Source organism: Hydra vulgaris, chromosome 10 (assembly GCF_038396675.1).
Source record: "Hydra vulgaris chromosome 10, alternate assembly HydraT2T_AEP".
NCBI classification, from domain to species: domain Eukaryota; kingdom Metazoa; phylum Cnidaria; class Hydrozoa; order Anthoathecata; family Hydridae; genus Hydra; species Hydra vulgaris.
The window spans coordinates 21,314,714-21,331,366 of NC_088929.1; the positions used below are offsets into that span (position 1 = coordinate 21,314,714).

The following is a 16,653-nucleotide window of genomic DNA, read 5'->3' on the forward strand; positions in this document are numbered from 1 at the left end:
AAAAGAAAGGATTCAAATGTGGTCATAAATATGTTTCAAATTTTTTTGGAAGGTTTTAATTAACATTATTAAAAAAAATATGTATAAAATTGGTACTATCTATTTAATTTTATTATTTAATATTTTTTTAGTCTGGTGTGATGGTTTTGTAATGAAATAAAATAAGCAATGAAATAAACATACACCACTATTTGTTATAAATAAGCCACTAAATGTTTAACAATATGTCACTTTGGTTTGATGTGATTGTTTTTTTCAATCAGACATTGAAAAATCAATTCAAAAATATAGTCGAAAGTGTAAAATTCATTTATCTAAATATGGAAACTTATTTTCTTATCAGATGTTTACTAATCCTTGGCTTGTAATTTAGCTTAATGTTTTTAGTGATACTTGTAATCAATGTCTTGCAATTTAGCTAAATGTTTTAAGTGATGTTCGGCAACTTATACCAATTAATATATTGGTTTTGATTTTTGTTTATAGTTATGCTATTGAATTTCATCTATGAATGGTAGTTAAATGACTATAAACACTGTTTGTTTGTATAATTATATTCCGTCCAAGTCTTCTACTGATGCACTAAGAAAACTATTATTACATCCAGTTGTTTTCTTACTATTATTACATCCAGTTGTTTTCTTATTATTATTACATCCAGTTGTTTTCTTACTATTATTACATTCAGTTGTTTTCTTGAACACACGTGTTTAAAGCTCATTAACTCTGCAGATTTTTTTATGAAGTATTTTCACTTTAAGATATTGCGTTGTCAACCAGAACTTGTTTTTCTTTGTTTTATTGCGGAGACAAAAATTGACAAAATTAGCCACTTCTGTAATAGACATTTTTGGAGGTACTCTTATGTGCTTAATACAAGAAGGAATGTGAATAAAAGAAGGGAGGTAGAATTTTTTACGGTGTAAGAGAGAGTACGTTAAAATAATTTAAATGATAGAATATAACATGTTGTACATTTAAAATATTATTTATCAATATTGTTGATATTAGTTCCATGGGTGGATCTAGCATTTAAAATGGGTGATGCAAAATTTTTTCATAGAACCGCCCTCTCTCTAACCTCCCTAGGGTTTAAGTATAGTCAATTTAAAAAGTGGAGAGACAGAAAAAGGCGTAGCAAGGGTGGGGTGGACATGCTTTTGTAGGAGTGACGCCGCTGTTTATGTCATTAAATAATAACTAAATTTGTTTTGTATTGCTTTCGTAGTATCTGTTTTTAATAGAAATTTTTCACAAATATTGCCTTGGCTATTTCGTTCATAAATTAGACGTAATTTTAAGCTTAATTTTCTCAAGTGCACCAACGAGAAGGTAAGCCATAGGACTTTGCACTTCATCGGTATACTATCATTTTGCCTAAGGTCAGCCCTTCATTTCTGGATTCTTACCTTTTCTTAATAGGCACGTAAGGTAAAGTAATATTAAGTTAAGTAATATTATAGTTATAAAAGTTAGCTCTCCATTTCTGGATTTCTTTCTTTTCTTAATAGGAATTTATATATATATATACAGATATATATATATATATATATATATATATATATATATATATATATATATATATATATATATATATATATATATATATATATATATATATATATATATATAACTGAAATACTTCTTTCACATTCACAAGTTGTTTTTGCAATTGTTTCTAATATATAAATAAACGCTTTTCTTATATTTGGAAAACCTGTTATGTCAATGGCCTTTAAAATACCAGCAATAGTTAAAGGAATATTTGAGCGGTTTTTCAAAAATAATTCTTATAAATCTAGCTCAGCATGTATTGAAGTAAAATGAGGCATATCAGATGAATAGAAATTAAAAAATTCATAAAAATCAGATTTCCATGGTTTCTTAACTTGTATTCTAGACAGTTTAAGGAACTGCTGCTAGAACTTTATAAACAAACATAGCATTTTCTGGAAACCTATTATCTAGGTCATTAATAAGATGTTCAATTAATGGAAAATATGTTTAAAATAGTCACAAAAAATGCTATATTTAAAATAGTCACAAACTGTATTTGTTGGATAATTATCCCGGTAAACCTGGAAATTACACAATCTAGATCTCACTTCTTGGATATCAAGACTAAAACCTAAAGCCAAACTAAAAGCAATAACCTTTCAGTGTGATGGATATCAATCACCTTTCAGTGTGATGGATATCAATCACCTTTCAGTGTGATGGATATCAATCACCTTTCAGTGTGATGGATATCAATCACCTTTCAGTGTGATGGATATCAAATTTTCTTTTTTTCTAAAAACAGATTTTTTAGATTAGTTTTTTCAAAACACTGCGCGGATTTGTCGAAAGATTTAGTTTGAAGCGTTACAGTAATTGCAAAAAAATCCATTAACTGTTTTGTTATAACTAACTTACAATAAAAGAGAAATCTGTTAATAATCTTAAAAAATAAGAGGATTTGGAAGCAGTTTCACTGTTGTATTCCTTTGATTCATTTATTCCCGTTTTCTCTGTAGCATGAATAACAATTATAAAATTGTCAAAAAAACATCAAGATCTCTCACGCGCATCAGCGGCGACACCCTATATCCGCCCCTGAGTTCTCGTTTTTAATATTTAATAGTTGCGTATTTCTGTTGTTGAATACTACATAAAATTACAACCTAATTTTAAATGTTTTTTATTGTCTTATGGACTTTAAGATAATTGGTGCAAACTCTTTCTTTTTAAAGTAACTATATTATTCAGATATAAAAAATACTTAGTATGTTAATAATTTTTTTCTACTATTTTTACATCAAAGAGCTTATGTGTAATCTGTGAATATAAATCTAGTATATTTTTTCTAGAAGTGGTTACTAATTTCTATATGCTGCGCTGTGTTATTACTTTTATTTGCTTTGGTAATCTATAATTTTTTGAAGTAAGAATGTACAAATAAAATAGCAATCCTTTTGGCGTTGTTGTGTTTCATAAAATGAGTTTGGTTTTAAAAATAAGCATTTTTTTATATTTTAGTGTACATATATATTTTTCTTAATTATTGAACATTTTTCGTGTTTTATATTTTTTGTTATTTGAATTTTGATAATCTTTTGTATGCTTTTCTTATTTTTTTTTTTAAAAAACTGCTTTTTTAAAAAAACTTTTCTTAATTTCACTTTTCAAAAAAACTTTTTTATTTTAAAAAATTAACTTGTTTTTTTTTTTTTTAGTATTTTTATGACTGAAAGCTTATTTTGATTGAGTATTAACTTGTTTAGCAATATTATTTTTATAAAATGAAGTTTGATTTTAAATGAAATGAGAATGTTTCTTAGAGATTATTTTTTTTATTTTAACAACATTTATTTACAATTAGTTTAATGTTTTAATACATAATTTTTTTTTTAGCTTACAATAAAATTATTTTCACAAATTTAAAAATATTAATAATGTAAATAATATTAATAAAAATAAATTGTATTAATAAAATATAATATATTAAGAATTATTATATACAGTATAAATAAATATTATTTTGTTCAACAAATTTAATGTCATTTTTTTGTATAAAAAGTAAATAAATAAAGATTTATAATTTTATTTTAAAATATATTAGTTTTTTATATTTTGTTTTAATAAATGGTAACTTTTTCGTAGCTGTTGTGCTTTCCATTTTCAAATTTTATTTTTAAATTTTTTTGATTACTTTATTTTTTTAAATATTTATCTTCTGTAACGCAAAATTACGTTTTAAATACTATTTTGACTATTTTGTATTTTAATCAGACTATTTTGAAGAAAAAAAGTACTGAAAGTCACCAATTCTGCTCTTTTTTATAACCTTTTCTTTCACTTGACTAGAATTTTTCATCAAGTACCTTGTCCGCCAATTTGAGTTTTATTTGTTACGTCGTCAATATGTTCGCGTAATGCATGTATATGTTATGACGCTTTTCTTTTGAGGCGGGTTCAAGTCCTCTTTAGGAGTTGTGGGTTCAAGTCCTTTTTCAGGTAAAATTTTTTGGTAATTTTTATGTCTTATTTTTAGAAGGTCATTATTTTTACGCTCGTACAAATAATGTTTACATAATAAAAACCTTATTTTTATGCAAAATAAATATTTAAATTCTTTAATCTTTCTCCTCACTGGATTGGTAGCGTAGTACTGTGGATGTAATGAGAGTTTATTTTTGAAGCTCGGCTAACAGGGTTGCAGGTTTAGTTCCTCTTCGGGGTACTCCTTTTTTTAATTTTAATGTTTTTTTATTATGATTTAAAAAAATATTTTGGCATTGTATTGCAGTTCTTTTAGGCCAATATTTTAAGTCAGTATTTGCTATTTACACTATATTTATTACTGAGACCATGTATTATTTTTTTTTCTTTTTAGTTTCTACAAAATTCTACAAAATAGAAACTAACAGAAAATTTACTTTCCTGTTAGTTTCTGCAAATTTTTTCTGCGAGATATAATTTCCGGCGGGTACAGAACGTTCGTTGGACGTCTTAAGTACATCGTACTGACTTGTGACGTTTATAAGGTGTTGTATAGACGTCTTACGTACGTCTGTGCCTACTAGGTGGAAGCAAAATAGTTTATTGATAGTTTAAAGTCAATGCTGTCAGCAAGCTCACATTTTATAAAAACAATTGTCAATCTAAAAAGATATTGTTTTGTCTTTGTTGGTCACAGATAATTTTTGATTTTTAGTGTACTAAAACTTCTCTTAAGCAGATTGAAAAGAAAAAAACCAAGTAGATTTTGTAGAGTATAGACAAATTAGGAAAACATAATGTCATCTATTTCTCGATTAAGAATGGAATGGAATCATTTCAGTCAGCATTGCTGGAAATATTGTTCCATACACATCTTTAAAAGTAGGGCAGGCGCGATTAGGTTTCAAGTGAGAAGGGTTTTTCATAACATAATTTAGACGCGTGCCATCAGTAATATACTTGTTTTAAGCAATCTTATTCAAATTAGTTATACGAATAAACAAATGTCTATAGAGAGAGGAAATAACTTTTGGCTTGAAGAAGAACTAAGGATTGGAACATGCGAACCCAGATGGAATAAAGAAATAATTGATAGTGTTAATACTGAATAATCTTTTGTGGAGATGAAATGAATGCTACTGTCGAGAGAGATATAGGATACCACCTGTTATTGGCTGGTCCAATGGTAGATGGCTACCTTAAAGAAATTGGTAAGCTTTCTTAGTAAACTGGTCAGAGAAAAAAACGACAGGTTTAGCTCCGACAGCTTCAATGTTTATTCCATGGGGAATAATGAAAAATATAATAAGTCTAATGAAAGCTTATGGTTGTGCTTGCATCATGGCACAGGCAGACAGTAGCAAAAAAAAAGCTTATGAAAATAACAACAAAAGATGTAGCAAAAAAATATTTGACCCTTCACGATTTGATGGAACAAATTTTTTGGCAAAAAGGAGTTTTCACAAAGTTAATGGGGAAACAAACAAGAAAAAGCGCCACGCATATAATGGAAGCACAGAAGTTGTAATAACTGATAACACTCCAATTCAATTTGAATATTTCCACAACACGCAATATATTAGAATAAGCTTTTACATTCAAAAATACACTGCAGACAATTTTGTTGTTGATTCTTCGTTACAAGCATTAATGAACCAATAATTTGTGAACTTTAAATATATACTATATAAATAAAGAATGTATATATGTACAAATGTGTCTGTATGTATATATATACATATATATATATATATATATATATATATATATATATATATATATATATATATATATATATATATATATATATGTGTGTGTGTGTGTGTGTGTATACATATACACACACGTCTGTATACACACACATGTGTGTGTGTGTGTATACAGACGTGTGTGTATATGTATATGTATATATATATATATATATATATATATATATATATATATATATATATATATATATATATATATATATATATATATATATATATATATATATATATATATATATATACATATATATATGTACATATATATATATACATATATATATATGTATGTATGTATGTATGTATGTATGTATGTATTTGCAACAACAATTATAAATGTTTTCTATAAAATAGAGCGCTCAATGTTCTTAAAAGAACAGAACAATAATATATAAAATTATATATATAAAATATATATATATGTATATAATATATATATATATATGTATATAATATATATATATATATATATATATATATATATATTTATATATATATATATATATATATATATATATATATATATATATATATATATATATATATATATATATAGTTCTATAGTTTGTTGGCTTTAGGAAGAGCGGAAGGAAAAAAGTGATTCTTACGCCAACACATACGTCACTTTTAATTACTTTTGACTTTCGTCCAACATTTCCGTGTTGGACGAAAGTAAAAACCATTAATTTAATTACAAATTAATCGTTTTTTAAAAAAACCACAAAAACGCAAATTTAATTGACCAGAATGTTTTTAAAAACATTCTGAATGTTTTTATAACATTTTGAATGTTTTTAACAATATAAACAATGTTTTTATTTTTATTTTTTTTAATAAAATGTTTTTATTTTTATTTTTTTTAATAAAATGTTTTTATTTTTATTTTTTTTACTGTAAATCATGCGCGGAGTGTTGCTACATCGACTATCTTATAGCCTGACTCGCAAGGGAGTGCTGCTACATCGACTGACAAATAGCCTGACTCGCAAGGGAGTGCTGCTACATCGACTGACAAATAGCCTGACTCGCAAGGGAGTGCTGCTACATCGACTGACAAATAGCCTGACCCGCAAGGGAGTGCTGCTACATCGACTGAGGGTTTGGTTGGGGCAGGCAGTCTATCATTATTAAAAAAAAAAAATTCCGGTCTTGCATTTTAATTTTTACTTTTTGTCAACAAAATATCGAAAAAACTTTCGGACAACATCTCAGTGTTATATATATATATATATATATATATATATATATATAAATAGATATATATAGAACCCTTAGATGTTGTCCGAAAGTTTTTTCGATATTTTGTTGACAAAAAGTAAAAATTGAAATGCAAGACCGGAATTTTTTTTTTTTAATAATGATAGACTGCCTGCCCCAACCAAACCCTTAGTCGATGTAGCAGCACTCCCTTGCGGGTCAGGCTATTTGTCAGTCGATGTAGCAGCACTCCCTTGCGAGTCAGGCTATTTGTCAGTCGATGTAGCAGCACTCCCTTGCGAGTCAGGCTATTTGTCAGTCGATGTAGCAGCACTCCCTTGCGAGTCAGGCTATAAGATAGTCGATGTAGCAACACTCCGCGCATGATTTACAGTAAAAAAAATAAAAATAAAAACATTTTATTAAAAAAAATAAAAATAAAAACATTTTATTAAAAAAAATAAAAATAAAAACATTGTTTATATTGTTAAAAACATTCAAAATGTTATAAAAACATTCAGAATGTTTTTAAAAACATTCTGGTCAATTAAATTTGCGTTTTTGTGGTTTTTTTAAAAAACGATTAATTTGTAATTAAATTAATGGTTTTTACTTTCGTCCAACACGGAAATGTTGGACGAAAGTCAAAAGTAATTAAAAGTGACGTATGTGTTGGCGTAAGAATCACTTTTTTCCTTCCGCTCTTCCTAAAACCAACAAACTATAGAACTATATATATATATATATATATATATATATATATATATATATATATATATATATATATATATATATATATATATATATATATATATATATATATATATATATATATATATATTATCACAGAACACAGCGGAAGACCATTTATCCAGAAAATTCCAAAGAGACTGATATTGTTACATTAACTATGCACAACCACCTATATAATAAAGGCCAGCATTGATCTGATCATTTAAAAACTAATTGACTTTTATTAATTATCACATATATAAGTAATACCATCTTTCATGAGGTAGATTGTGCTACGATCTGAATTTATACTAGAGCAATGACAACCAGTTTCTTCGATGAATTGAAGGTTACAAAATAATTTCAACCGTTGAAGGCTAAAACTGTTTTTTACTATTTAATAAATTGGATCGAATCTAAATGATTGAGTTTAAAAAAATTGTTAAAACAGCAATTGTCAAATAAAAATTACTGCCAATTTTATGACTTAAAAAATCATAAAATTGTCAGTAATGAGTAAATTTTTACTCATTTATTCTAAAGCAACACTTTAGAATAAATTAGTAAAAATTCTTCTCAAATAATCTTCTTCAAATATTTTGAAGGTGCCAGGAAGAAAGTATTGGTAATCTTCTGAAAGTTATTTTTATTATTGATTCTTGTAGTATATTGACTAAAGCCAGATTAGTTTGTGTGAAAGTACTTTAACGTCTAAATTCTTTGACCCTCACACAACTTTGAAGTTACAACACCATAGGCTAAAAGGCAACTTAAAAGATTGCAAATTATAATCATATAGGTTTAACACCAGTGTTTCAACATTATATATATATATATATATATATATATATATATATATATATATATATATATATATATATATATATATATATATATATATATATATATATATATATATATATACAATTAATTTTAAATGTATTCTACAAATTTTATTTTTAATTCTGATTCATTCCCAATAAGGCTGCAAGTAACCACTATTAAGTTGGGAGTTACTATAAAAAAAAAAGAATAGAGTAATAGAGCAAAGAAATGGTTGACAGAAAATTTGAATAGACTACTCAATGTTCTTAAAAGAACAGAGCAATAATTAATTAGTAGAAAATCAATTATCAAACTTTTTTCATTTTACACTTGTGTTTCATCAATTAAGACTCAATTCTCCTCTTACTAGACAGTTTTACTATAATAATTTGATTAGGACATACCTTTTTCATAGACAACATTTTCCAAAACTCAAAGCTTCTTCAATTTCCTAAATATAAACAAAAAAAAAATTAGTATACTTATAAAGACTTCATTGAATAATAAAAATAAAGTTTCTTTAACAAACTTTTTTTAAACAAATTGAACAAGCTGCTAAACTAACTACTCTTTATTTATTGTCAATAAAATAAATAGCAATCGTCTTTTCGTTTTAGCATAAATAGCAATCGTCTTTTAGCAATCGTCGTTTCGTTTTAGCAATCGTTGTTTAGCAATCGTCTAAAATTCAAAAACTATTAAAAACGGAACTTTGAAGAATTCTTTCTAACATTTTTAATATCTCTTTCTCAAGTATCTCTTTCTTAAGTGTTTTCCCAGAAAACTTAAAAGCTATCAAAGTTATATCTGTTTTTAAAACTGATTCAAAACTATTTATGCCAAACTATATTTATTTCAAACAAACTACTCTACATCACTTGGTTTACTAAGTTTAACAGAAAAAATTAAAGATTCTCTGGATGAAGGAACGTTTGGATGTGGTATTTTTTATCAAACTTCAAAAGGCCATTGACACTGTAGATGTTGACATCCTACTTTATAAGCTATCGTAATATGGTGTTAAAGGATTTTCAAACTCCTGGTTCAAATCTTTCCTTATTAATAGAACTCAATTAGTATCCATTAGTGGGGTGAGCTCAAACGTAAACAATATCCAAGTAGGTGTTCCTCAGGGATCTATCCTTGGCCCTTTGCTGTTTCTTATATATATATATAAATGACATGTCTAAAGTTTTAAAATTTTGTAGAGTCCTTTGCAGATGACACAAACCTTCTCTATTTTAGTAAGTACATAAAAAAAATCAACAAATACGTTAACTAGGACCTTAACAAATTATGCAACTGGCTAAATGCCAACAAAATTTCCCTTAACTCTAAAAAAACTGATTTAATATTATTTAAAAGTCGTCAAATTAGACCAGCAGCTTAAAATTAAGTTAAATGGGAAAAACTTTGGTGCGAAAAATTTGTAAACTACATGGTATAAAGCTAGACAATAGCTTAGCCTGGACTTATAACGATATCTCCAATAAGTTGAATACATACCTTGCCATTCTGTCAATGCTAAGACATTTCATTCAACAACAAAACTTTAAAACCTATTTACTATGCTTTATTTCACTCTCACCTCACATATTGTTTTCTATCATGGAATCAAAAGAAAAGTGAATCGCCATAAATTTATCATGCAGAAAAAAGCAGTCAGGATAATTGAATTTTTACCAAAAATACCCACACATTCAGATTTTTTAATGCACTACAAATTTTAAAATTACATGATATAATCAAAATTGAAAATTGTTTATTTATTCACAGCCTAAACAAAAAGCTACCTTGAATATTTAATAAATGGTTTACTCTTTGCTGTGCAACTAGCTGTTAACTCACAAGAAAATCTTGTAGAGGTGCACTGAGTGTGCAAACATATAATACAAAATCCTACGGTAAACATTTCTTTAAAAACTCTGCATTAATGGTCTAGAATCAACTTTAAAATAAATCAAAAACAATGCCTCTTTCCAACATTAAAAAATATGTCCTCAAAACTAAATTAAAACACTAATTGCTGCATCAAGATAAATAGAAACAACAGTTGTATCACTGATGATAAAAAATATATTACCATAGAAGATATATAAGATATAAATATGAATGTCGACTAATAGCAACCTTCTGTGTGTGTATTATTTATTTTATTTGTTTATGTTTTGTTTTGTTTATGGTCGCTCTCCTCTATTTAACCAGGCTATATGAAAGGGAACCATACAGTATGTAGACTGTAAATATATTTTTATAATTTAAAACATGCTTATGTAAAATACCTATATATCTGGTAAATATATTGCTTTTTGTTGTTGTTTCAGCTTATTTAAGGAAAACATGGCTGTTTTCCTTATATAAATAAAAGTACTTGAGGTTTATCAAACTGATGGATCAACCATACTATTGAAACAGGCATGCTTCAAAGAGTAATCTTTGAAGTATGCCTTATATCATGTAAATAAAAATTTTAAACATAAAAACACTGAAAAAAAGAAACTTTCAATTCTTTCATTTCTAATTTTTCTGTTAAAAATTAAAACTAACGCAGATTAATTAATCTTTAATCTGTGTTAACTAACACAGAATAAAGAAACATATAGAAAAAATTAACAACAAAAGATTTGCTAAGAAATTTACTCTTGCTGAGATAACAGATTTTCCTCTTATTGTGCATATTTAAAATTAGTGACAGACTTTTCTCTTAATCTGCAGATTCCACTAAACTTACTTAATTGCTGCAAATCACTCTAACTTCGATGTGCGATACACAGATGCCATAGCAATACAAAATTTATTGCTACACTATTTTTTTAATTTTACGTGTTTTGAAATTTATTATAAAATGAATTTAAATTGACATGTTTTGAATTTTATTATAAAATTCAAAACAATAATTTAAACATTAATGCGGGGGTTGACTACCGGTTTTTCATTGCTTTCATTCCGTTTTTTATTCAGTTTCTCTTTGAAGGTTTTTCGGCATTTCGGCTTTTTAGAATTCAGCGTTTTAAAAACTACCTTATAAATAAGTACTGTCACGGAGAAAACTGTCTCGGAGAAAACTGTCCGCGGAGTAAGTTGTCCGTTCGGATACTTTACTCCGGAGTAGAACGTTCTAGTTTGTCCTATCCGTCCGTCTAGGACAATTTACTCCGGAGCAAACTGTCGTACATTAGAGTAAACTGTCCTACTTTTTTGCGGAATATTTACTTCGGACTACTCAAGCAATGTGTTTTAGCGTTTGTTTAAACAATGGTTTGAGAACTCGTGCATTATTCTGCGGCATAAAGAAAACTTACACTTTATATACTAAGCATAATATTATTATAATTAACATAGTAATATTATGCGTCATGTAACTCATACAAATAAACCTGAAGCTTTTTAGTTCACAAGGTCATTTTTTACCGGTTTAAAAGTTTAAAAAAAATTAAAAAAATGTTAACACTGACATGTTTAGAACTTTATATTTCGTTTAACGTTTATGTTTTTTATGTTATCTTGTTTAAAATTTATTTTAGATTTAGAATCAGAGCCGTAACCACAATTTTGATATTAGGGGGCCTTGGGTTCTTTTAAAGAAGGAAGGGGATAAAAAATTTGTTAAAATTATTTAACGTATATGTTTTTTCCTAATAATTATGATTTAAAAATTTTTTGGAGGGGCCAAGGCTCCCCCGGTGGTTACGGCTCTGAGAATATATATAAATATATATATATATATATATATATATATATATATATATATATATATATATATATATATATATATATATATATATATATATATATATATATATATAACATATATATAATGAGTAAACTCATGATGATATTTTAAGTTTTGAACAATTATCTTAAATAAAAAATGGATTTTTTATTTTTGCTTTACCTGCTTAGATTTGTCATTATGATAGAAAAATATTTATCGAAAATTTCCAGGCATTATGTTTAATTTCTAACCAGTCATATGTCTGCAAACATATTAAAGGTCGAAAAAAACTAGTTATTTCAAGTTTAAAATCTGTTTTTTCCATTTTATATGAAAGTTTTTATTAGTATGAGTGTAAAGAACACACAAATTGACATACGACTAGTTAGACTTTTAAAGTTGAAACTCTTAAGGTTTATTTAAAAGTCTAAGCTCAAAATTCAAACATTACTGTGATGTGAGCCATCCCTATTTTATAATGCCATAAAACTATTGAACTAAAATTCCGGTCTTTAAATTACCATAGATTAATATACATATATATTATTTGAACATATATATATATATTTTATTTTTTTTGTAGAAAATATACATATTTTCATACTCCATCGCAAAAGATATGTTAAGTTTTAAACAATATATATAGATATTGCTTAAACTTAATATATCTTTTAAAACTTAACATATCTTTTAAAACTTAACATATCTTTTAAAACTTAACATATCATATTGTTTATAAACAAATGTTGCAGACCGGAAAAAAATTATGTTTGTTATCACCGAGAACAAACAAGACAAAAAAGTTTGAGAACTTGCATTAACGGCGTTGAGTGGTGACAGTATTTCCAAAAGTAACTTAAATTATACAAAATAAAACCTCTTTTTCTCTAAAAACTCTTTAAGTACTGTCTTAATTCGTCTTACTTCAAAACGTCCGCAATCTTATTTAAACTATTTTGTCTGATGACATTTCACATTATTCAAAGCGGACAACTTACTCCAATGTAGGACAATGTACTCCGGAGTAAAATGTCCTATCGGACAGTTTACTCCGACGGACAGTTTTCTCCGTGACAGATCGTTAAATAAGTAGACAGTCAGTAATGCGCAAGCGTGACGCAAGCCAGGGGCGGATTTAGGTATGTGGTGGCCCCTGGGCGGAATATACTGTGGGGGCCCCTTAAAAATAAATAAGGAAATATATTTTTTTTCTTATTGAATAATATTATTATGTTTAGTAGTAGTAACACTAGTAACAATTAACTACTATTTAATAATAAATAATTATAAAAACAATCAAATCGAGTATAACTAGTTACCAGTTATACTCGATATTATGATAATATTACTTAATATACTAGTTACTGTAACTAGTATATTAAGTAATATTATCATAATATTCAGTGTAAGTAATTAAATGAAAAATAATAAATAAAAATAATAATGTCAAGTAATTAAAATTAAATGCCGGGAACTTTTCTTAATTTTATTTGTACAAACTTATCAATAACATTTTGAAAATCAAGTTTTCTTAAAATATCAGACTCAGAGCTCATTATCGCTAGTTGATTGAGCCTGTCTCTGTCCATAGAAGTACGCAATCTATTTTTTATGTGCTTTAAATTAGAGAATGATCTTTCACTACTGCTGTTTGTAATCATAATAACAAGATAAATACAAATAACTATTTCAACATTAGGAAAACAATCTTTTACTTCCTTATTAATTAATATTTTATACATTAAATGTTCTTGACTACTATTGTGAAATTCACTGCTTTCATCTTTAAAATGTTTATAAAATTATTTAAATTGAATAAGTTCGTTTCCTAAGTGTTCATCAATATCATACTGGTAAATTTTAACAAGTTTAATTGCTTCTTTTTCAATTTCTTGGTTCTTTAGTTGTTCTATTTTTCAAAGAAAGCCAAATCGTTGGTATACCAATTCATAAGCAAACAATCGTTTATCCAAGTTAGAAATAAACGTATCAATTACAGGTAAAAAATTTTGAATTTTTGAGAAGAAGTTAAATCTACCTCGGGTGTTTCATAAAAATCTATTGGATTTAAACGGATATTTCTTTGCCGTTTACGGTGTTTCAAATAATCTGTTGTTTTCGAAATTTCTGCTCCTTGTTTTTCATATTGATCAAAGTTATCACGTTTAGCTTGAACAAAATTCTTTAAAGACTTAATAGCAGATATTGCAGTATTAAGGTCTAATGTCGCATCTTGCAGTAATTTATTAGTTTTATCTACTCTTTCAAGGATATTATTCCAAAAAACCGTGTAAATTCCAGTTTCAAGTGTGCACAATTTGTTGTATAAACAATTTGCATCGCAACGCGTTTTTGTTGTTTGTTCAAAGTCATCAGCTATTTGAATTAGAGTACTTTTAAATTGCTTATAGCCTAGTGTAAGAGCTTTTGTTGCATCAAATCTACATGACCAGCGTGTAGTATTAACTCGTTGTGGTACATGGATACGGGTTTTGGTATTTTCTAAACTTAGAGCTTTAACCAGTAGTTTTTAACGTTTTGTTGATGCCGTAAAAAATACATATAACTGCTCTAATAAGTCAAAAAATTCAACAGCAACAGTACAGCACTCGGCTGCTGCTTTTCCTACCAAATTTAGGGAATGTGTAGCACATGGAATCCAGGAAGCTAGTTTATTATTTTTCAGAATTTTTGATTGGAGACCATTATATTTTCCACTCATTGCAGAAGCATTATCATACGATTGGCCTCTACAATTTTTTATGTTTAAGTCATATTTATTTAAAAAGTTTATTAAACCATCATACATATCTTGAGCTTTATGGCCTTGGTTTGGCATAAATACCAAAAATCTTTCCACTGGTGTATCTTTTTCAATATATCTAAAAACTAATGTTAATTGATCTATATGACCTTCATCAGGAGTTGAATCTAATGAAATTGAAAAATATTTAGATAATTTTATACGAGAAATTATTTCATTCAAAACATTTTTTCCCATTATTTCTATTAATTCTTCGCAGATAGTAGAAAATAAATAGTTAGTGTGCCCACTTCCACGATTTGCATGATTTTCAATATGCTGTTTAAGAAAATTATCATACTCAGCTAATAGCTCTAGAATTCCAAGATAGTTACCATTTTTAGACGAACCGACAATTTCATTTTTACCACGTAATGCTAAACTTCGTTCACATATAAATGTTATAACAATTACGAGTCTCTTGATTATATTACGCCAGTAACTCTTTACATCTTCACTTTGTTTTATAAGTTCATTGTTAATACGGCCTATTTCTTTTGAACGAACAGCTAAATTTATCACATAATTTAAATGATCTTTGGAAGTTTCATGACTTATTAATCGATTATCTGCATGCTTCCAGTCACAGAAACCATCATGAGTAAATTGACTGCGTGTTTTGGACATTAATTTACAAACAAAACAAAAAATGCTACCATTGAATGTTGAAAAACATAACCATGAACGCCTAATTATTTCTCCGTTAGCAGTTTTTCGCTCAAACAATGATTTATTACATTTACGAGTAAACTTCACGTCAAACTGTTTTTTTGATTTTTGTATAAATAATTCTTCATTACAATTTTGTAAATTTGAACTTCCTACTTTTGCCCAATAATCTATTAATCCTGTCATATTTTCAGGCCATAATCCTATATCTAAATTTAAGCTTTCATTTGTTTCTTCAACAATATTTTGAGGTGAAGGGTTTTCGGCGATAGTTACTAGTTGAGGCGGTAGAGCAATTTGATATGACTGAAATAAAAAAAATATTTAAAGTATGTACCTAATGGAAATTAAACTGATAAGCCTTTTTTAAATTTGTATTTATAATATTAATGCGTTTGATTTTCAATTTTTATTATTATTTTTTTTTAATTAATATATACCTAAGTGGCCAATATACGTATAATTTTTTTCGATTTTAAACAATTTTAATTAGGAAAGGTAAATTTGAAGAGATAAATATAGTATAGTATGTATACATGAAAAAAATATTAATTGTAATATTTATTTAAACTACCTAACCTGCTTATATTTTATTATTATATGCTATTAAATATAAGAAATAAAAAATATATATTATTAAAAGTAATATTTATTCTTTGTATAGTAATTGCAAAACTTTTGAACTAACCTCAGGAGAAGAAGAAGTTGTGTTGGGCTGTGTTATGAAAAACTGTGTCATTCGCTTAGTTTTTGAAATTATTTCCGTATTTTTTTAATCTTTTTTTTTTGCCAATTTTCGTTTGTCTGCACCACTTATATAAACTCGCTTTAATTTATGACGATCTTCTTCCATTTTTAAATTTTAACACTATTCACTGGTTAACTTATAATTTAAGAAACAAATAAAGTCTGTAACTATTGTCTATTGTGTATGCAACTGTTGTTAACTGACGTCTGACATGCAA

General features: G+C 26.9%; 2 protein-coding genes across 3 annotated transcripts in view; one reads left to right on the forward strand and one right to left on the reverse strand.

The window, feature by feature from the left end:
* LOC100214100 (syntaxin-1A) overlaps window positions 1-3,076 on the forward strand; it is a 94,618-nt gene extending 91,542 nt beyond the window's left edge. The window contains exon 11 of one of the 2 annotated variants that reach the window (XM_065807485.1): window positions 2,850-3,076. In XM_065807485.1, the coding sequence (XP_065663557.1) occupies window positions 2,850-2,927 (78 nt within the window). In that variant the 3' untranslated portion in view covers window positions 2,928-3,076. The remainder of the gene's footprint in view (window positions 1-2,849) is intronic. The other variant, XM_065807484.1, reaches the window with a different exon arrangement.
* Window positions 3,077-8,910: 5,834 nt separating this feature from the next.
* Window positions 8,911-16,427, reverse strand: LOC136086210 (zinc finger MYM-type protein 1-like). Its single transcript, XM_065808494.1, has 7 exons — window positions 16,377-16,427; window positions 16,268-16,291; window positions 14,752-15,994; window positions 14,255-14,592; window positions 13,717-13,934; window positions 9,208-9,331; window positions 8,911-8,952 (listed from the first exon to the last, which is right to left on the reverse strand). Exons 1-7 carry the CDS (start codon window positions 16,425-16,427, stop codon window positions 8,911-8,913), a joined length of 2,040 nt encoding a protein of 679 aa, XP_065664566.1.
* Window positions 16,428-16,653: the final 226 nt, after the last annotated feature.

Coding starts and splice junctions, on each gene's coding strand:
- LOC136086210 (XM_065808494.1), bottom strand. CDS start 16,427: ATGACACAGTTTTTCATAACACAGCCCAACACAACTTCTTCTTCTCCT. Junction 15,995..16,267: donor TAATAATAAAATATAAGCAG/GTTAGGTAGTTT, acceptor TTTTTATTTCAG/TCATATCAAATTGCTCTACC. Junction 9,332..13,716: donor TTTCAAAATGTTATTGATAA/GTTTGTACAAAT, acceptor TGGCATAAATAG/TTTTGAATCAGTTTTAAAAA.